Raw genomic sequence first — 22,523 nt, 5'->3', positions numbered from 1 at the left:
TAGCTGAGTCCCGAAGTTACCCCTAATCTGCACGAAATGGAGCAGCTGCTATCTGCCTATGATGGCAACTGCATCCCAGCATCCAGCACTCCATCAGATATCAGCATTTCTTGCTGGGACTTGTCATCCTTGTGGAGCATAACTGCTTGGGTTAAGATGTCACATATATTCATCATTTCCACAGGTGGTACCACCATATTAAAATTGACAGAGGCTTTAGAAACCCAGGGACTACTTTGGTCGCCTGTGCTATACATTATGGTGTTTGATTTTGCAAGATCCAGCATACTTCCCTTTAACATAATTTGTTTTATAGCAGATAAAATTCAGATTTGTACAATGCTATGTGAAAAAATATGCTAGTGTGTTAGAGATCTGATCTCAGAAATAGACACCTCCCCACAACACACAGGCAAACAAGGACATAAATCTATGCATCCAAGAATAGCTTTCATTCAAACAAACATGTATTACCACTTTGATGTGAGGGGATACACCTGATGTTGATCAACAAGTTACTCTTTGGATTCAACTTTAAAGGGGTGGAGGGAGGACGACATATTAATCTGACTAAGCAACAAACATTTCCTTATAATCTTGTGGAATGCCTTCAATCTGCCATATGATCCATCATCATAAAAATACAATTTCCCACAAACAGAAATCTGGTTACTCAATATCAAGAAACCCTTAATCTAATGCTACAGTGTCACAAGAGTTTCCTTTCAAACCAACACATATCTGAAAATCATTATGCCTTTTTTAAAAAAAATCAATGGATTCTGCACATTTAAAAGAGCTATTAAAAACAGACAAAAGTAATGTAAAAATATTTAGGATTAATATAGAACAAAATGTTGAGGAATATATAAAAACCATATGTTCGTAAAGGAAGGCATATTTTCAGCTAGTTTGCTATTGACAGATGAAGCCGAACAACAACACACAAAAACATGGCAGCTTTCCACACAAAAAAGGAACTGTCATACCAGTTTTGTTTTTTTGTTGACAGTTTGCCAATTGCATGTCTGAAACAAATTAAAGTTCAAGTGACAATATGCCTCTGCATGATACAAAGTAAATCTCAGGTGACCAATTACAGAAATAACTTACTTGTTTGATTCCAGTGAACTCAAGTAAAACAGTCACTCCATGGATTGCGGCTACTTCAAACACATACCACCCCCCCCCAAACACAGCTTCCCTCTATAATTTACTTTTCTTCTTTAGGGCCTACTAATCCTAAGAGACATTGGGCACCTGCAACTATGTCAATGGGAACTGCAGATGCTAAGCAGTCTCAGCATCAGAACTTTAATTTATTAATTAATTTTTATATTGCAGTGCTACTCCGAGTACCCAACCCAGGGAGAAGTTCCATTATATTAGGGGGAAGTACAAACACACACAAATATTTTGTTCCTGCTCACAATCTAAGGGTCTGTCTACACTGCAATTAGACAACTGCAGCTGGTCAGTGCCAGCTGACTCACACTAAGGGGCTGTATAGCTGCAGTGTAGATGTTCGGGTTGAGACTGCAGCTTAAGCTCTGGGACCCTCTCACCCCATAGGGTTCTAGAGCCTGAGCTCCAGCCCGAGCCCGAACGTCTACACCACAATTAAACAGCCTTTTAGCCAGAGCCCAAGTCAGCTGGCATGGGCCAGCCACGGGGTTTTAATTCCAGTGCAGATATACTCTAAGACAGTAAGTGATATGTGAAGGGAGAAGGATACCATTACATACAAACACACACACACAAACTGCATGTATTTTTTATTGCTGCTGTTGCATGAAAAGTCAAACATTGATCCGTACATTTCAGTATTTTACCATACAGATAAAAAAAGAATGTTGAACTGGCATAGTAAGATTCTTAAAAGAAGCTACCAAGAAATATGGTAGCTCTATAACAACACCAGCTGGTGCAGGTTAAACTATTAACACAGTCTGTAATTCAAATAGAATTAGGCCTTTTGTACTCCAATGTTATGTGTTTGTCAGGCATTCTCAAAAGTGAAGACCCAATCCTTCTCTGTCTTTTTTCTCCACTTCTGGAAGTAAAAACTTTCTTGTCGGTCCTATGTTGTATTAAAATATACTCAGTTACCCACAAAAAAATAAATTAAATGTGTTATAAATCTGATGATGATGTTTAACAACGTATGCTTGATTTCGTTAACAGATTTCCTCCCACCCACTTGTATTCTCAGAAATATTTTTGCACTTTTACATTTCTGCTATCTGCATTTGTGGTCAATACAGAGACATGGCTTTCAGATTAGAAACTATAGAGCTGCTAGGAGGTAACAGTACTTGCTTCCTGTAGCAGACCTTTCCCAGCAACTTCCTTCTCTAGCTTTCTAGCTCCAGTTCTGGTCCACCAATGGTTGTTAACCTTTCTTCCAGACAGAATTTCCAAGTTATTTGATGGATTGAACTACAATGCTGATAGCTGTAGGGCTCCCATTCTTTAACCAGAATGCCATGTTTGCTACACAATTCAGTGATGTTATTTTCCACTTTTCATTCAAGGATCTTAAAATGCTTTACATACATTAATTAAGCCTCACAGCTCCTTTGTGAAACAGATATTATTAAACCTCACTAAAGAAAGAGAAACCGAGACAAGAAGCAGTTAAGTCATACACTCCAGAGCACAGAGTGAGTGAGCAGCAGAGTGAGGAAGAGAGGATTCTCCTTTAAACAGCAGACACACTCTATCCTGGTCTTCACTAACTCAGAAGAGGAGTTATCTTGTGGTTTACACTAAAGTCCAGTTGCAAAACAAAAGCATGTTACAAGACTAGATTGCTTAGTAGTAGTATTTTTTATTTCAACCATATTACACAGAGATGATCCATATTCTAAAGAGGTGCTGTGTGCCCTCCACCCCCACTGGAAAAGATGGCATTCAGCAAACCACATGATCAGGTCATAATCTGCAATCTTTATACTCCTATTGTGGAAAAAAAATGGTACTACTAGAAAGAGATTAATAATAGCAGGCAAGAGATTTCTAAGAATTCAGTGGGAATCCAGACAAGCCCAGTTTTTCTGCTAGCAGAAGCTGTAAATCTGTGGTCACACATTACTGAAAATGATCATGGCTTGTTTAACCAGTCATTATTTCAGCAATAATGACTACGAAATCTTATTGAATAGAAATTCTAAAATCTTTGCACTTAACATTATTTTAAAGTTTGAATTAAAACTTCGTATTAAATGAATTCTAAATATACACACCCACAAACAAGCAAATCTTCAGAATATCTAGCAGGTACATTCTAGCCAGTTTCATGCAAGTTTAAAATTGACTGCCAGCCCAATAATAGCAGAAAGAAAAATAATGGAAGAAAAATTAAATGCAGCGGCACAGAGACATAACAGAAACAGTTTTAAAAATAAAATGAAGGGAAATGTATAGTGACAATAATGGCTATTTGTTAATCTTTCACTTGTCATATGGAGCATCCTTAACTTGCACTACATTGGAACTGAGATGCTCAGCACTTCCCAAGAGACACTCAGCATCTCAGTGGGGACACTGACAACCTCAAAGGATCAGGTCCAAAGTGACCGCTGAAAGCATCAAGGACCTTGCCCTGCTCCCACTGATGTCAATGGCAAAACTCTCACAGATTTCACAGGCACTGGATTGGGTCTCCAGTGCCTTTGTTTTCATCTTAAACTCCTAACTCCTCTGTTTTTAGCTAGATGATACAGACAGCTTCTTGTCCATATTACAATTAAGTTTTGCTCAGTTATTAACACTGTAGAACTTTTCCTAGAACAAACTATTATTGTTTAAATATTATTCTGGAAAATGCAGCAATTCAGTTGTCTTCCATTCACATCAAATCAACAAAAAACAACTAAGTTTTAGTTCCAAATTCTGGCCTATCATTCAAAATTCTTGACTGATACTAAATTATTTAACTGGTATATTGTATTGTAACTCTGGATATTAAACACTCTCTTAAAAAGATTAGAGTTAACTGCCAGAGTTAAGATTACAGTTGCACCAGTGTATTAATAAGTTAAAATATTTTAAGTAAATTTTAAAACATTTTTAAATTCACTACTTCATGGTTTAAAACTGTGCAGTACATTACTCTTTCATGACACTTTTCAAGGGTTGCTACTTAAACAGTGATCTAGAACCAGTAAAGCAATACATAGAAAGCATCACCACATACGGTGCTTCCATAATAAAATGAAAAACACCCAATTTTCCCCTCCAGAGACAAGGTTACAAATCCTAGCTCAAGTTGCAATTGAAGATGAGTAAGGTAATCAACTCTTAACTATTCCCTTCAGGGTTTTTGTGTGACTTACAGAACTCTTACCTACAATTCTGCAAATTCACAATCTGTGTCCAGGACACACTGTGGGTGCTGCAGGTTGGGAACAAGATTATGAATTAGCAGAGCAGCCTTACAACATATTTTATTAATTCATTTGTTTATACTGCATGTCTAATCCAAATGGCTGCCTAAGCATAACAGATGAATATTTATTGACATTAAAAATGAAAACAAAAAGCTTACACAAAAACTTTGTCTATGCTATGTCAGTGCTCTCAACCTCTTCCTTTAATGAACACAGAATTCACTTATGTAAACATTAAAAACAACAAAACACAAAGAACAGCACCCATAACTGAAAAGAAAATAGCAGACTGGTGGCTTGACTATAAGGAAATAATTTACTTCCCAAGAGGATAAACTATGGGCCAACTGGCTATGATTAACTCATTTACAGCCCTATTCTGATACTTCATGCTCTTGTGTATTGTTTGCACCATTTGATATAGACATATCCTCTGAATTTTATTCTTCACTTTTAACAACAGACAGGAGTTGTTTTTCTATTGGCTTTTGTTTGAATCTAAAAGAGTTTGTAAGGCCTTGGCTACACTACAGAGTTGCAGCGCTGGTGAGGGGGTTACAGCGTTGCAACTTAGGATGTGTACACACTTGCACAGCACGGCCAGCGCTGCAACTCCCTGGTTGCAGCGCTGGCTGTACACCCGGTCGAGCCTCGGGTGTAGAGGATCCAGCGCTGGTGATCCAGCGCTGGTCAGCAAGTGTAGAGACCCACCAGCGTTTTTACTGACCTCTGTGGCATAAGCAGGTATCCCAGCATACCTCAGAAGCCTCTCTGGTAATCATGCAAACTCCACTGCCCTGGGCTCACCTGACCCCTCCTTTAAATGCCCCGGGAATTTTAAAAATCCCCTTCCTGTTTGCTCAGCCAGGTGTGGAGTGCAATTAATCAATCAATCAATCAGTGACCATGCCTCCATGCACCAAACGAGCCCCAGCATGGACCAATGCAGAGCTGCAGGACCTCATAAGTGTTTGGGGAGAGGAGGCTGTGCAAGCACAGCTGCGCTCCAGAAGGAGAAATTATGATACCTATGGGCAGATATCGCAGTCCTTGATGAGAAGGGGCCATGAACGGGACGCGTTGCAGTGCAGGGTCAAAATAAAAGAGCTGAGGAGTGCTTACTGCAAAGCCCGTGAGGGAAATCGCCGCTCAGGAGCTGCCCCCACAACCTGCCGTTTTTACCAGGAGCTGGATGCCATACTTGGGTGTGACCCCACTGCCAATCCTAGGAGCACGATGGAGAGTTCAGAGCAGGGAGAAGTGGGGGAGGTTGTAGAGGACGGTGACAGTGAGGCTACTGGCGTGGAGGGAGACACCCCGGAGTGCCAGTACACATGCAGCCAGGAGCTCTTCTCAAGCCAGGAGGAGGCTAGCCAGTCGCAGCAGCAGGAAGTTGATGGTGAGGAAGAAACTGAGGATCGTGCTCGGGGTAAGTAGATTTTTATGTTTTGGGAGAGGAGGGTTTTGGTTATGGCTGCCTGCATGCATGCCTAAACATGGAATAGCCCATTGATTTGCTCTATCACGTCTCTGTAATCTGCCTCGGTAATCTCTTGAAAAGTTGCAGCAAGAGCGTTTGCAATTTGCTTTCTCAAGTTGATCGGGAGAGCCACCGTGGTCCTTGTCCCGGTCAGGCTAACTCGTCCGATCCACTGTGCAGCGAGGGGTGGGGGGACCATGGCTGCACACAGGCAAGCTGCATAGGGGCCAGGGCGGTATCCACATTGCTGTGGAAGACCCTCCCTCTCTTCCCAGGTAACACGCAGCAGTGACATGTCTGGCAGTAGGAAACCCTGTTGAGAATTTAGGGATACTTGAGTGCAGGGCGCCAGGTTCGCGTTTCCCCAGCCCATTGCGCTCTGTTGTTAACCCCCCCCCCCTCCCAGCACGTAGCCAGCCACGTGGTGTGCTCCGGTGTTATGCACCCCCCTCCAAGCAGGCATCCAGCACCAACGTGCGCTCCGGTGTTCCCCACCCCCCCCTCCAAGCAGGCATCCAGCACCGAGGTGCGCTCCGGTGTTCCCCACCCCCCCTCCAAGCAGGCATGCAGCACCACGGTGCGCTCCGGTGTTATGCACCCCCCTCCAAGCAGGCATCCAGCACCGTGGTGCGCTCCGGTGTTCCCCAACCCCCCTCCCAGCACGTAGCCAGCCACGCGGTGTGCTCCGGTGTTCCCCAACCCCCCTCCCAGCACGTAGCCAGCCACGCGGTGTGCTCCGGTGTTATGCACCCCCCTCCAAGCAGGCATCCAGCACCGAGGTGCGCTCTGGTGTTCCCCAACCCCCCTCCCAGCACGTAGCCAGCCACGCGGTGTGCTCCGGTGTTATGCACCCCCCTCCAAGCAGGCATCCAGCACCGCGGTGCTTCCCCCCCCCACCAGCAGGACGGCGTGAACGCGGACCAAAGCCCAAACCCCCTCCCCCCCAAGCAGCTCACCACCTTCCTGTTCACTACTGTCCCCTCTTCAGGACACCAGCTACCTCCTGTACCCATTGCAGATAAACCCCAGTGACCCATTGGTCAATTCCCACTCCCAAGGGGAAATCGGGGGAAAACCACTCACCCCATTGCTCGCCATGACTTAGCTTCCCTGCCCTCTCTGTGTTATGTGAGGTATGTGAGAAGGATGCTACCAAAAGTCTAAAAAGTCCTTCACTGTGCGATAATAAACAATGTAGCCTCTGTGTATTACATGGTTCTATCTCTCTTTTTTCTAGTGACCTTGACTAATGCAGCCAGATCACCGGCCTCACGTAGATTGCAGAACTTGAGACGAAATCCCAGAAAATCAAAACAGGAATTGATCAAATCAGTTATGAGTCACTACAACAGAGAAAGTAGGAAGACACAGGAATGGAGAGAGAAAATGTATGAATGGAGACAGAGTGTACATGAATGGAGGCAAACAGAAAGCAGGAGAAAGGAATTGTCTGCCAAAAAAACCACAAAGCAGATGATAAGCCTCCTGGCTCTCCAAACTGAGTCTTTTGAGTCTCTCGTAGCCATGCAGACAAATATCTACTGTTGTAACCCACAGCCCTCCCAAAGCCCTCTTTCTTGTTCCCCAGTATTTCCACAAAACAACTTTTTCCAGCAGCCAGTTTCTTATTACCCCCAGCTGCCCCCAACACCTGTACGATCACCTACCAGCCCTGATAACTATAATTCTTACCCTGTTCACTCCACCTCCATTATCCTGCAGCATAGTAATCCTGAAGTGCAGCAGGAATTGAATAGTGATCAAAATAGGACATATTCAAACTTGTGAATGTACAGTCCACCACCCCAACCCCCTTGCCTTTTATGTACTGTATGTTGAATAAAGGATTTTTTTTTCTTTTTCACTACGTTATATTATTGCTGAAAGTGGTAAATATTGTACACCAAGGTACAGCAAAGCACATCAAATGCATCAAACATTACTGTTCGCTCTCAGCATCAAATTGCTCCCTTAAAGCATCCCTAATCCTTGAAGCCCTTTCCTGGGCCTCCCTATTAGCCCTGCTCTCTGGCTGAGCAAACTCATCCTCTAGGCGTCGAACCTCGGAGGTCCATTCCTCACTGAATCTTTCACCCTTCCCTTCACAAATATTATGGAGGGTACAGCATGCGGATATAACAGCGGAGATGCTGCTTTCCCCCAAATCTAGCTTCCCATAAAGACAGCGCCAGCGGGCTTTCAAACGGCCAAAAGCACACTCCACAGTCATTCTGCACCGGCTCAGCCTGTAGTTGAACCGGTCCTTGCTCCTGTCAAGCTTCCCTGTATATGGTTTCATGAGCCATGGCATTAAGGGGTAAGTGGGGTCTCCAAGGATCACAGTGGGCATTTCGACGTCCCCTACTGTGATCTTGCGGTCTGGAAAAAAAGTCCCGGCCCTCAGCCTCCTGAACAGGGAACTGTTCCTAAAGATGTGTGCATCGTGCACCTTTCCAGGCCATCCTGAGTAAATGTCAGTGAAATGCCCACGGTGATCCACAAGCGCTTGCAGAACCACGGAGAAATACCCCTTGCGATTAACGTACTCTGATGCCAGGTGGGGTGGGGACAGAATAGGAATATGCGTCCCATCTATTGCCCCTCCACAGTTAGGGAAACCCATTTCTGCAAAGCCATCCACAATGTCCTGCACGTTCCCAAAAGTCACAGTTCTTCTTAGCAGGGTGCGATTAATGGCTGTGCAAACTTGCATCGGCACCATTCCAACGGTGGACTTTCCCACTCCAAACTGGTTCGCCACCGATCTGAAGCAGTCTGGAGTTGCCAGCTTCCAGATTGCAATAGCCACCCGCTTCTCCACTGGCAGGGCAGCTCTCAATCTCATGTCCCTGCGCCGCAGGGTAGGGGCGAGCTCAGCACACAGTCCCATGAAAGTGGCTTTTCTCATCCAAAAGTTCTGCAGCCACTGCTCGTCATCCCAGGATTGCAGGACGATGTGATCCCACCACTGAGTGCTGGTTTCCCGAGCCCAAACGCGCCGGTCCACGGAGCTGAGCACGTCTGTTACTGCCACAAGCAATTTAGTGTCTTCACCGTCAGGCGATTCAATATCATCGTCTGACTCCTCACTGTCACTGTCACTGTCACTTTGCAGCTGAAGGAATAGCTCCAATGCCATGCGTGATGTGCTGGCAACATTCATCAGCAAGGTCGTCAGCAGCTCAGGCTCCATTTATAACAAAAATCGCAGAAATAGCGCTGTAGAATCACAATGCCGCCAAACTGCTCGCAATGTGTAGCAAAGCACCACGGGGCGTTGGAACAGGAAGCGGAAAGACCCTCACACTTCCTTCCCCTTCCCACAAGCCACAGCGCCAAAATGGGACGAGGTGCTCTGTGGGATAGCTGCCCACAATGCACCACTCCCAACAGCGCTGCAAGTGCTGTAAATGTGGCCACATTGCAGCGCTGGTTGCTGTAAATGTGGCCACTCTGCAGCGCTGGCCCTATACAGCTGTACTAACACAGCTGTAACTACCAGCGCTGCAAAACTGTAAGTGTAGCCATACCCTAAGTCTTAACAGCCTTCTGCCTTTTGTCTCACTGTGTAGAAATTAGAGGATGATAATTAGTTCTGCCTACTGCTCAAGAAGTCAGTCAACCAATGTCTGGCTGGGGTGAGCAGTCACTGAGAACAGCCGATTTTATTAATAGAAGACAAAAGGCTTTCAAATTATTTCAAATTCATCAAGGAATGCAACAGCTAATCTATGTAAATATAAAATTTTATTACTGTATTTAATTACCTCTTACTGTTATTAAAGTCACATGTAGCATCTTCTTTCAAACCCAGCTCCAATCCAGCAGTGCCACAATGCAGAGAGACCCCTGAACCCACACACAGCTCTTTGGGAAACAGACTGTCTTCCTGTGTGCTTGTACAATACCTAATACATCAAGGCATTTGGTATTATTGCTGTATTGCAATAGTAAGTAATAATAATAATTTTAACTGCATAACATGAGTGTGTAGTAAGCAGCCTGTATTTTAAACTACTAAGAAACCATAAAGGGACCACTAGAACAGTATACAACTTACTAACAGGGCTAATTTTATCTGTCCCCATTGGAGTGACTGGGAAAGGGGGAAGGTTAAATTTGTGCGTACTGATTTTTAAAGGTATATCTGAGATTAAATGCAATTTACAAGTTTCATAGTGCTCCCACTTTTATTCATTTCCCACTCTTCTATTGTCTGTTTCACTTGCTCTTTCATAATAGTAATAAGTGAAGATGTGCTAGTTGGTGACCTAACATCATTTTGGACAGAATGTAACATTACCCTACTCACATATAAACTACACCCAAATAAATCTGTGATTTGTGGCACTTAAACGATGGCAGTCTAAGAGTCTCAAAAATGAGCATCTTACGGGAGAGAAAGTTATAGTTTCTATTTACTTATACACACATGTAAAACTTAAAAAAATATTTATTTTGTGTTTAAAACAGCTCTAGTATTCCAAAGGTAGTTTCTGTGGCCATTCAGATCTGGACCTGTTGGCCAAGATGACTCACAAGGATCTCATCTGGGACAGAAATGTACACTGAGAAATGGATTGAGACCACTATAGCACTTCACATAGGCCACAGAACAGCCATCGGATTGTAACAATTTCCACTCACTACTTATCTGCTTTGGATCTTGTCAAGGTTCCTTCCCCACTCTGAACTTTAGGGTACAAATGTGGGGACCTGCATGGACACTTCTAAGCTTAATTACTAGCTTAGATCTGGTAACTCTGCCACCATTCAGAAATTTCAGTGTCTGGAGCACTTCCTGCCTCCCAAAACTCTCCCCTCCCTGGGTGGCCTTGAGGGACTTCACCAATTCCCTGGTGAACACAGATCCAAACCCCTTGGATCTTAAAACAAGGAGAAATTAACCATCCCCCCTCCTCTCCCCCACTAATCCCTGGTGAGTCCAGACCCAATTCCTTGGATCTTAAAACAAGGAGAAATCAATCAGGTTCTTAAAAAGAAAGCTTTTAATTAAAGAAGAAAGGTAAAAATCATCTCTGTAAAATCAGGATGGAAAATACTTTACAGGGTAATCAAATTCGTACAGCCCAGAGGAACCCCCTCTAGCCTTAGGTTCAAAGTTACAGCAAACAGAGGTAAAATCCTCTCAGCAAAAAGAAACATTTACAAGTTGAGAAAACAAACTTAAGACTAACACGCCTTGCGTGACTATACTTACAAGTTTGAAACATGAGAGACTGATTCAGAAAGATTTGGAGAGCCTGGATGGACGTCTGGTCCCTCTTAGTCCCAAGACCGAACAACACCCAAAATAAAGAGCACAAACAAAGACTTCCCTCCACCAAGATTTGAAAGTATCTTGTCCCCCTATTGGTCCTCTGGTCAGGTGTCAGCCAGGTTCACTGAGCTTCTTAACTCTTTACAGGTAAAAGAGGCATTAACCCTTAACTGTCTGTTTATGACAGATCTGAACAGGAAGCGTAGCAGGAAAGTTGAAGACGGTTAATAAAAGTGCTCTGGAGCTGCTCTCTCCACAGCAGCATAAAGGTGAAACCTGAAGTTTCAGAAAGCCAAGAGAGCTTGACAGAGAGCCCTAAACAACCCAGATGAATTAGCCTGCTGGTCACATGCACACAGGTAATTGGGGATTAGAGGGGCAGCAGCATAAGTGTTTTGTGGATTGACAAAAGGGAGAATTCTGTCCCCTGTACCCATCCCTGAACGCTTTCCTTGTAAAAAGTCTGTTTATTCAAGCATTTGACCACATAAGAGATGAGCAGAGTAGTAGAAAAGCCAGTACTTCTCAAGTTAATCTTGCCTTTGACATCAACTCCTTCATTCTCCTGCCTGGGGATAGGAATAATATTTCTTGTTCTATAATCTATGCCATTAGCTCAAAGGTTCAGCAGGAGGTCAGAGTACTTCCTAATAGCATGGGCAATCTAAGCTGTACAACAGTGAAACTGGTAGTTAAATCCATCATTTAGCAGCATCAGGCAAAATGGGAGAGGCAAGAAGAGGAAACATCTATTCTGCTTTATGTTTTTGTAAAACTTGGCCTAGAAAGAGATTACAGGACATAATCTAACATCACAAGACAGTGCCCTGGAATAAACTATCCTCTCAAGATTGGATCATTGTCTTGTGATGTCTCAAAACCTCCCTCCCCCCCTCTCCTTTAAACAAAAGTCAACATAAAATAGGTAAAAATAAAATCCATTTTAAAAGTAAGCTGCATGCGAGTAAAGCATGTGGAGCTTTTTTAAAAGGAACTATCTTCCGAAATGCAAGAAAGAAAATAAAATCCTTTGCAAGAGCTTGTAATGTTGTCTGACAAGAGAGCTTGGGCTCTGCACTTTGTATCGTAAAGGTGAGCTGCAAATCAAATACATAAATTCTGCTTACAACAGAAATATTTGTGTGTTGAAGCACCTTCACTCACCAGACATTCAGCATACAAACAATTTTTCTTTTCTATTGATAAAAGAGAAACACTTATGGCAGAGATATGATTAGGGAGGGAGGAATGAACTGCATTAGTGGTTCCTGTAATAACTGCCAAGTGTGCACCTTACACGAACAGCTTTTTTGCTCACAATAATTACAGCTGCAAGTATTTCAAGAACACCAGGACTGAGACATTTCTTACCTGATCATTTTCTTTCTGTTAGCAGCTTCTTTCAGAATTAATTATTCATGTGCTAATACTCCCTCCTCCCCCTCTCTATGGAATTGGGAAGCAGTCCAGTGAGTTGCTGGATGCTCCAGGACTAAGCTCCACCCTTCAGCTCAGGCCATCAAAAGAGTTATTCCACAACTGCAGAAACACTCCACCAACCAGTTATTAGCATTAAGACAAGCTCATATGAAATGTACTAAATTAACCTGAGACAATATATTATATCTAAGGGCCTGTCTACACAATTAGACTGTGGAAAACTGGGTATGAACCTACCCTGCATTAGCCTGTCACAGTCTAACTGTCCCTTTGGATCCTGCTGCTGTGGGTTAACAATTCATTAGAGTGCTTTGAGCTAGTTCCACTCCAAAGTGTCTTGCTCAAAGTGCGCCAATGAACTGTGAATGTTCACCTGCAAGGTCCACATGGACAATTACTCTGCAGTAGGCTAGTGCAGGGTAGATTCAGATCCCAGCTTGCACAATCTAATTGTTGGCATAGAGAAACCCACAGTCTCCTTTTAGAGAAGAACTTCAGCTTATATTCGTTTCAGGCTACGAGGGTGGGTTGAATTTAGAGAAAAGCTACGAATAGAGAGAAAATTATCAGATAAGACATCTCTCATTCAAAGTCTCTCTCCTCACTCATTACTTATAGGAAGAAGCAAGCAGCGAATCCCAGAAAGAGGGAGGGATAAGCAGAATTTAATTATTATAGTAGAGTAATAGTAGGAATGGAAGCTTCCTCTTATAAAGCAACAGCTTTGTAAACTAACGAGTTATGTGGGAACCAACCCAGTTGCTTCTTCCTACCAAAGGAGGCCTCTTCAGAGGAATGTAAACTTATTTTACAAACCTTCCTCAGATAAGGCCCATATACATTCCCCTAGTGCCTCTAAGGACTTTAGTTTCCCATATACAATAGCAAGCTAATTGGTGCAGAATTTTTATATCTTGCCTGCAGCAACTTTGAGGCAATAAGGCCTTTGCATTTCAGATGGAATGAGATGAATAGGGTACAACTGGTGTGTGTGTATATGTATTACATACACACACACACACACACACACACACACACACACACACACACACACACACACACACGAGATGTGTGTTTGGAGTGGTAGGAATGTCCACATATACCACAACCTTTCAAGGATTACAACAAAATGATAGGACGACGATTTCCCAGGAACTGTGGAAAGAGGAACTTACCTTGAACAGAAAGGGTTTCTGAAGCTACAAGAATAAACTTTTGCACGTGGCAAGAGCAGTGTGGTTTTTGCATAGATATAAGAACTAACTCCAAAACTTGCCTTTCAGAGGTAATGACATCTAGAAAGACACCAGCCACAGGCTTGTCTAGTTTGTCATTGTGATTAAACATAGCATCTCATACTCAAATAGAGGATCCCATGTGCCTGGCTGAAAAATGCTGCTAAGGCTGATACCCATGTTTCTAAGGGGCTTGGTTGTAGGGCTCCAACCAAATCTCCTGCAGAAACTCTAGCTTAGCTGAGCGCACCAAAACTTTGAGATTATTATAACATTTGTATCACGAGCATCTAGAGGGTAGTGCCCCATTGTGGTTGGCACTATACAAAAGAGGCAGCCCCTGCTCCCAAGGAGCTTTCCCCTCACACGTGCAATATGAATTTGACCAGATCAATTAATGAAATATCCTGAATTCTGTCTGTACACCAGACTTGATCAGAGGTTAATGAAGAATCCATGATCAACAGTTAGGGAGTCAAGTGTAGGTTTTCTGGTCTGAATGAAGGAGTCACTGCATCAAGTGCACGGTTCTATGTCCTCTGAAGAAACTTCTGCAGGTACATTTTAAGAAACCCACTCAGGATGAAGCTGATGCATGGCATCAGCAACCCTAGCCACTGGAGATAACTGGCTACTGATGGCCCCTCAAGAAATGAATGATGCAATGAAGTTTTGGATCTTTGCAAATCTTTGTCATTACGGTAACATTATGGTCAGAGTCACACTTTATTTTGAGCTCTAGGTGAGCAATTCTCTGCACTGGGATCAAAAGCTCTTCCTGATTTTGAAGAAAGGGTAGCTATGGATCCTTTCCAGCTGCTTTCCAGTTATGAATGGTTCTGTTTCTCCATACAAGGTACTGACTGGCATGTTGTTTATGTATGGGTATGTGTGTGTAATGTGCGACCTGTGCCTTGCTGTGACTACTACCAGCCACTTCAGACTCTGGGTGCAGAGGGTTGTTCAGAAGAAAGTCTTCAGGAATTATAAGCACTCGTATACAAATGCTCTTTTGTCTTGTCATGCTGAGAATTTTGTTTTGTTTTTCTGTGACGCATATGTGGTACTCCTTCCTCTCGCTGTTAACAGGTAGGAGGTAGTACACACACACAAACCTAGGATGGGGACCGCACAATAGAGATGGGATACTGGTACACATACCTAGACTGGAAGAGTCAGTACCCCTATACTGCATTGCAAACCTGGTCTCAGACAAGTATAAGCCCAATCCCACTTACTATCCACGTATAAGCCTTCTGACTTGGGTTAGCAAGCTCTCAGGACCCAGGTCATAGGAGCCACCTGAGGTGAGGTGGGGTGGGGTGAGTCCAAGTCTCAGTGGGACTTGGGTCCAAACCCTGTCATTTTGCAGCATTGACATAGCTCAAGCCTGGGTCCCCCAGTTCATGTCCAGAGATTCCACCAATGCTATCCCCAATCCTTCGGCCCTGTATTTTTCAGTCCTCTTACCCCCCTGTAATCCCATGATGATATGGCTTCATGAGGAGTGTCTGAAGAGAATGTAAAGCTTAGGAGCCAGCATGCAGACTGAGGGAGAGGTGGCAGGAGAGAGACCCTTTCCTGCTTTCCAGAGCCTCAGCCCCTTTCCGTGGCACAGCAAAAGTTTATGGCTATTGATCATATGGCACAATTCCCATTCCTGAAAGCTGAGTCCCTTTCCCAAGCAGAGCAAGGGACTTTGGGCTGAAACCCAGACAGGCACAATTCCCATTAGGCTGCATACTGAGGCAGGGCTCCACAGGAGGAACAGGCTTCTCAGCATGCCCAGACATGAGGCCATGAGCAGGATACAGAGCACTATGAGAGCTTCTATGTAGAAAAGCCCCAGTAAACAGACCCTCTGCAGAAGAAGGCAAAGGAGAAGGGGTATCTGGTCACAGGTATAAACCCTGATTTTTACCCCACTTGTTAATTAAAAATATTAATTACTGCCTTGTGAAGGACACATTTGCTTGATCCTTTTTGGGTCTCTGGACTTTTCAGGACTTCTCCATGAATATCATGGAAATTTCCTGAACCTCAGTGGGAGGAAAGGGAGCTCTGTAGGAGCCTGGCTTCTTTCCTCAGGGAACAAAGGGCCCACTTCAGTATCCACAGGGCGGGGGATGACTTTGGATTATTTCTGGTTTTTTTCCCTCCTGTCCAGCCCAAGTCTTTTGCAGTTTAGCTTCCTCCTCATGCTTAGACTCTCTCCCTGAAAAACTCAGAAGCCTCTGATTGGATTTGCATCTCCTTGGGGCAAGGTGGAGACATGCCAGTCCAAATCTGAGCCCTGTACTCTGGCAAAGCAAGAGTGTTGGGTGGCTGGGAAGAGGCAGGGTATAATTCACCCTCTGTAGCTGTTATAAGTGATGCCTCACATAGGGAATACCTCATTAGATTTAAGTCAAGTATTTGCAAGCTAGCTCTACCATGTCTGAGTGAGGGCAGAGGAGCCCAGCAGGGGAGATGCTACAGTAGCAGATCCAGGTGATTGAAGTCACCATGCTGCTATTTACCCATTGAACAGAAAGAGGAAGATTATAAACTGCAAGTGCATGAAAATGAATACAAATAAAGATTTAAAAACAAAATGTTCAGGAGAAACTTAACCGCCAACTTATTCCACCTCTTGAGGCAGAAAATCCGGCATCCTGAGCTCAAGGACAGAGCTTAGTGCCGGTGCCTCCAAAAGCAATATTGTATGCCTCTGAATTCCATATCTAGGTGGGGGGCATTAGTCCATTAGTGACGGATGAGAAGAGAAGTGTTGCAACAGAACCATGCTCTCTTTAGACTCCCTGGAAGTCCTGCTGGCTCTAGCTGCAGTATAAGACCTCAAAACATATCAAATTGCAACCTATTAATGAAACTTGCTGAAGCCTGGAGCTGGCCTATGTGGCAGAGTAGCAAGTTACACAAATAAAATGGTGATGGGGGAAGGGGATAACATATGGCACTATTTTCAATTCATTTAAAACTATTCTTTTGGTGATTGTAGGTAATCACTTGATGGGTAATTCGCCCAAATAGTTAATAAAGGCAGTTCAGCATGAGTAAAATAAATGTATTAATTTGATTTGCAGATCATCTTTACGAATGCAGGCCCCAAGTGGCCCCAAAGTGTGGGCCCCAAGAGCTACTTTCAGAGATTTATGTTTCCCTTGGGGAAAAAAAATCTGATTTTCATTCTTGCACACGGGGACATAGTTTATTTTTTCTATATACGTGAATTCAGTTCATATATACTGGAAGCAAAATAAGTAGCCTCTGCATGAGGTAAAAGCCTGCTTTGGCCTCTAATGACAATGAGATGTGTCTCTTATGCTAGAAATCGAGCCACTTCAATCCGCTCTCTCTAAACAAACAAAAAATATTTATACTTACAGATATATCATCGCTAAAATCTATTTCATCCAAATCAAGGTATTCAGGGGCTTCCATTATTCTTCTATGCACATTTTGGGTGAGTCAGTACAGCAAAGTCCTATTAAAAATACAGAAAATGAGGTATTATATATTAAAGAATCTAAAACTTTTAAAACGTTTTCACATGGTCACGACATTATTGAAAAAGTATTTAAGCTGGACTAGAATTGCAGTACCCTTCCAAATACCTTTAATTTAATTTGTTTGTTCTTGGCTATGCATCATGGGGTTGTTTGTGCATGTGCTTGTGCCCATTTCAGCTAATACAGCAGGACAGCCACCTTGAATATGAACAGGATGTGACAAGACTCCAATCCTGCAATTTGTTGTACACTCACAGGCCTGGTCTATACTATGAGTTTAGGTCGTATTTAGCAGCATTAAATCGAATTAACCCTGTACCCGTCCATACAACGGAAGAAGCGGTGAAATCGACATTGCCGGTTCGAATTAGGGTTAGTGTAGACGCAATTCAATGGTATTGGACTCTGGGAGCTATCCCACAGTGCATCATTGTGACTGCTCTGGACAGCAATCTGAACTTGGATGCACTGGCCAGGTAGACAGAAAAAGCCCTGTGAACTTTTGAATTTCATTTCCTGTTTGCCCAGCATGGAGAGCTGATCAGCATAGGTAACTATCCAGAGCTCATCAGCACCATTGACCATACAGTCCCAGAATCGAAAAAGAGCTTCAGCATGGACCGTACGGGAGGTACTGGATCTGATCGCTGTATGGGGAGACGAATCTGTGCTATCAGAACTTCGTTCCAAAAGACGTAATGCCAAAACATTTGAAAAAAATTTCCAAGGCCATGATGAACAGAGGCCACAACATGGACTCAACGCAGTGCCACGTGAAACTTAAGGAGCTGAGAAAAGCATACCAGAAAGCCAAAGAATCAAAAGGATGCTCCGGGACAGAGCCACAGACATGCCACTTCTATGCTGAGCTGCAGGCAATTCTAGGGGAGACTGACACCACTACCCCACCCCTGTCCGTGGACTCCGATGATGAGGTACTCTCAGTTGCCATGCCTGAGGATTTTGCCAATTGGGAACATGAGGAGGATGAGGATGAGGATGAGGTTGAGGAGACCACACAGCACACCATTCTCCCCAACAGCCAGGATCTTTTTCTCACCCTGACTGAAATACCCTCCCAACTCTCCCAAGGCAGTATCCCAGACCATGAAGCCGTAGAAGGGACCTCTGGTGAGTGTACCTTTGTAAATATAAAACATGGCTTAAAAGCAAGCATTTTTTAATAATTAATTTGCCCTGAGGGCTTGGGATGCATTCGTGGCCAGTACAGCTACTGGAAAAGTCTGTTAATGTGTCTGGGGATGGAGCAGAAATCCTCCAGGGACATCTCCATGAAGCTCTCCTGGAGGTACACTTTGCAGAAGGTTTCTGGGGAGAGCAGCCTTATTCTGTCCTCCATGATAGGACACTTTACCACGCCATGCTAGTAGCAAGTAATCTGGTATCATTGCATGACAAAGCCTGGCAGTGTATGGTCTTGGTGTTTGCTGGCATTCAAGCAACATCTATCCTTTATCTCTCTGTGTTATCCTCAGGAGAGTGACATGATCCGGTGTCTGGTGGAGGTTCAGGAACGTCAGCTGGAGAGACTGCCGCTGCAGCCCCTGTTTAACCACCATCCCTCCTCCCCACGTTCCATAGCTGCCTCCTCACCCAGACACCCAAGAACGCGGGGGGTGGGCTCCAGGCACCCAACCACTCCAGCCTAGTGGACAGAAGGCTGTCGTTCAACAAGTATTGAAGTAGACTCTTCCTTCTCGTTTCCTCTCCTTCCCCACCCCACCCGGGCTACCTTATGAGTTATCTCCCTATTTTTATAATCAATTAATAAAGAATACATGCTTTTTAAACGATAGTGACTTTATTTCCAATCTGTGATCAGAGAGCGGTTTACTTACAGGGTATTTTAGAGTCAACCAAGGGGGTGAGTTTTCATCAAGGAGAAACAAATAGAACTGTCACATTGTACCCTGGCCACTCATGAAACTGGTTTTCAAGCTTCTCTGATGCGCAGTGCTTCCTGATGTGCTCTTCTAATGGCCCTGGTGTCTGGCTGCACATAACTGGCCGCCAGACGATTTGCCTCAACCTTCCACCCCACCATAAATGTCTCCCCCTTACTCTCACAGAGACTGTGAAGCACACTGCAAGCAGCAATAACAATGGGGATATTGGTTTTGCTGAGGTTTGAGCAAGTCAGTAAACTGCGCCCGTGACCCTTCGAAGGTCCAAATGCACACTCTAACAGGATTCGGCACTTGCTCAGCCTATAGTTGAACAGCTCCTTACTATTGTCCAGGGTGCCCATGTATGGCTTCATGAGCCAGGGCATTAAGGGGAAGGCTGGGCCCCCAAGGATAACTATAGGATTTCAACATCCCCAACAGTTATTTTCTGGTCTGGGAAGTAAATCCCTTCCTGCAGCCATTTAAACAAACCAGAGTTCCTGAAGACGAGAGCGTCATGAATCTTTCCCGGCCATCCCACATTGATGTTGGTGAAACATCCCTTGTGATCCACCAGTGCTTACAGCACCATTGAAAAGTACACTTTGTGATTTATGTACTGGCTGCCTTGGTGGTCCGGTCTCAAGATAGGGATATGCGTTCAGTCTATTGCCCCACCAGTCAGGGAATCCCATTGCACCAAAGCCATCCACTATGACCTGCGCATTTCCCAGAGTCATTACCTTTGACAGCAGCAGCTCAGCGATTGCATTGGTTACTTGCATGACAGCAACCCCCACAGTAGATCTGCCCACTCCAAATTGATTCCCGACTGCCCGGTAGCTATCTGGTGTTGCAAGCTTCCACAGGGCCATCGCCACTCACTTGTGAACCATGAGGGCTGCTCTCATCTTGGTATTCTTGCAGTTCAGGGCAGGGGAAAGCAAGTCACAAAGTTCCATGAAAGTGCCCTTACGCATGCAAACGTTTCGGAGCCACTGGGAATCATCCCAGGCCTGCAACACTATGCGGTCCCACCCGTCTGTGCTTGTTTCCTGGGCTCAGAATCGGCGTTCCACAGCATGAACCTGCCCCATTAACACCATGATATCCACATTGCGAGGGCCCACACTTTGAGATAAGTCTCTGTCCATGTCCTCATCACTCTCGTCACCGCGCTGCCGTCGCCTCCTCACCTGTTTTTTCAGCTTCTGGTTCTGCATAAACTGCACGATAATGTGTAAGGTGTTTACAGTGCTCATAACTGCTGCGGTGAGCTGAACGGGCTCCATGCTTGCCATGCTATGGTGTCTGCATGGAAAAAAGGCACGAAACGATTGTCTGCAGTTGCTCTTACGGAGGAAGAGGCGACTGACGACTGTAGCTATCTCACAGTTCCTGCAGTCTCTGCCAACCATTTGAATTCTGGGTTGAGTTCCCAATGCCTGATGTGGCAAAAACATTGTCGCGGGTGGTTCTGGGTACATGTCGTCAGGCCCTCCCCACCCCTGTGAAAGCAAACAGGAAAAAATCGTTTCTTGCCTGGCAGGCCTTGGTGAGGTCGGTTGGGGATGCTTGGGCAGACATGGATGCTCCTGGCCGGCCTTGGTGAGGTTGGTTGGGGGCGCTTGGGCAGACATGGGTTCTCCTGGCCGGCCTTAGTGAGGTCGGTTGGGGGCGCTTGGGCAGACATGGGTGCTCCCGGGCCGGCCTCAGTGAGGTCGGTCAGGGGCTCCTGGAAAAAAAAAAGGGAATGACTTCAGGTCATTCTCTCTTTAAGTTTTGTGTAATAGAGATTCAGTCCTGCCTGGAATATCATGCGAGCTGGAGGCTTCTGCCTCAGGCTGCTCTCCCAGTCAGCAGCACCGCGCAGTCGCACCTACCTCAGCCTATCCCCTGCTCCCATGGCTCATGAAGCCTGGACAGTAGTAAGGAGCAGTTCAACTATAGGCTGAGCAAGTGCAAAATGGTGAATTACTCTACTTCCCCGTAAGCCAACCGCCCTTCCCTCCCCCCTTTGATCTCTGCTTGCAGAGGCAATAAAGTCAGTGTTGTTTCAAATTCATGCATTCTTTATTACTTCATCACACATATGGGGGGATAACTGCCAAGGTAGCCCAGGAGGGGTGGGGGAAGAGGGAAGCAATGGGGGGGTTGTTGTATGGGCAACCCCTAGAATGGCATGCAGATCATCATTTCTGCAGGATGTCTGGGGCTCTGACCTGGAACGGCCGCTTGTATCTGTGGTTCTTTAATAGGCTTGCCTGATATTCTAAGCAGCACTGAATCTCCATTAGACAAAAAACTTAAAGAAGAGAATGACCTGGGGAGTCATTCCCATTTTTGTCCAGGAGCCTCCGACCGACCTCACAGAGGTTGGCCAGGAGCACCCATGTCTGCTTAAGTGCCCCCAACCTACCTCACTGAGGCCAGCCAGGAGCACCCATGACAGTAGCAGATGGTACAGTATGACTAGCAAAGAATCCTGTGGCACCTTATAGACTAACAGAGGTTTTGGAGCATGAGCTTTCGTAGGTGAATACCTACTTCGTTAGATGCAATTAGTGGAAATTTCCAGGGGCAGGTATATATATGCAAGCAAGCTAGAGATAATGAGGTTAGTTCAATCAGGGAGGATGAGGCCCTGTTCTAGCAGTTGAGGTGTGAAAACCAAGGGAGGAGAAACTGGTTTTGTAGTTGGCAAGCCATTCACAGTCTTTGTTTAATCCTGAGTGGATGGTGTCAAATTTGCAGATGAACTAAAGCTCAGCAGTTTCTCTTTGAAGTCTGGTCCTGAAGTTTTTTTGCTGCAGGATGGCCACCTTAAGGTCTGCTATAGTGTGGCCAGGGAGGTTGAAGTGTTCTCCTACAGGTTTTTGTATATTGCCATTCCTAATATCTGATTTGTGTCCGTTTATCCTTTTCCGTAGAGACTGTCCAGTCTGGCTGATGTCCATAGCAGAGGGGCATTGCTGGCATATGATGGCGTATATTACATTGGTGGACGTGCAGGTGAATGAACCAGTGATGGTGTGGCTGATCTGGTTAGGTCCTGTGATGGTGTCGCTGGTGTAGATATGTGGGCAGAGTTGGCATCGAGGTTTGTATGACTGGTAACCATCATTGCCAACTTGCAAAGCAGCAGATGGTACAGTATGACTGGTAACCATCTTTGCTAACTTGCAAAGGCAAGGAGCCGCTGCTGTGTAGCACTGGAGTACCGCGTCTGTCAGCAGCATCCAGTAGACATACTGTGACAGTGAAAAAAGGTTGAATG

General features: G+C 44.7%; 1 protein-coding gene across 3 annotated transcripts in view; it reads right to left on the bottom strand.

Moving 5' to 3' along the window:
* Positions 1 to 22,523, bottom strand: part of SNCAIP (synuclein alpha interacting protein) — a 123,023-nt gene that overhangs the window by 55,433 nt on the left and 45,067 nt on the right. For all 3 annotated transcript variants that reach the window (XM_050945655.1, XM_050945657.1, XM_050945656.1), the window contains exon 2: positions 17,215 to 17,314. In XM_050945655.1, the coding sequence (XP_050801612.1) occupies positions 17,215 to 17,271 (57 nt within the window). In that variant the 5' untranslated portion in view covers positions 17,272 to 17,314. The remainder of the gene's footprint in view (positions 1 to 17,214; positions 17,315 to 22,523) is intronic.

Source organism: Gopherus flavomarginatus, chromosome 3 (genome assembly GCF_025201925.1).
Source record: "Gopherus flavomarginatus isolate rGopFla2 chromosome 3, rGopFla2.mat.asm, whole genome shotgun sequence".
Taxonomy (NCBI): domain Eukaryota; kingdom Metazoa; phylum Chordata; order Testudines; family Testudinidae; genus Gopherus; species Gopherus flavomarginatus.
This window is presented reverse-complemented; position numbering and strand designations above follow the sequence as displayed.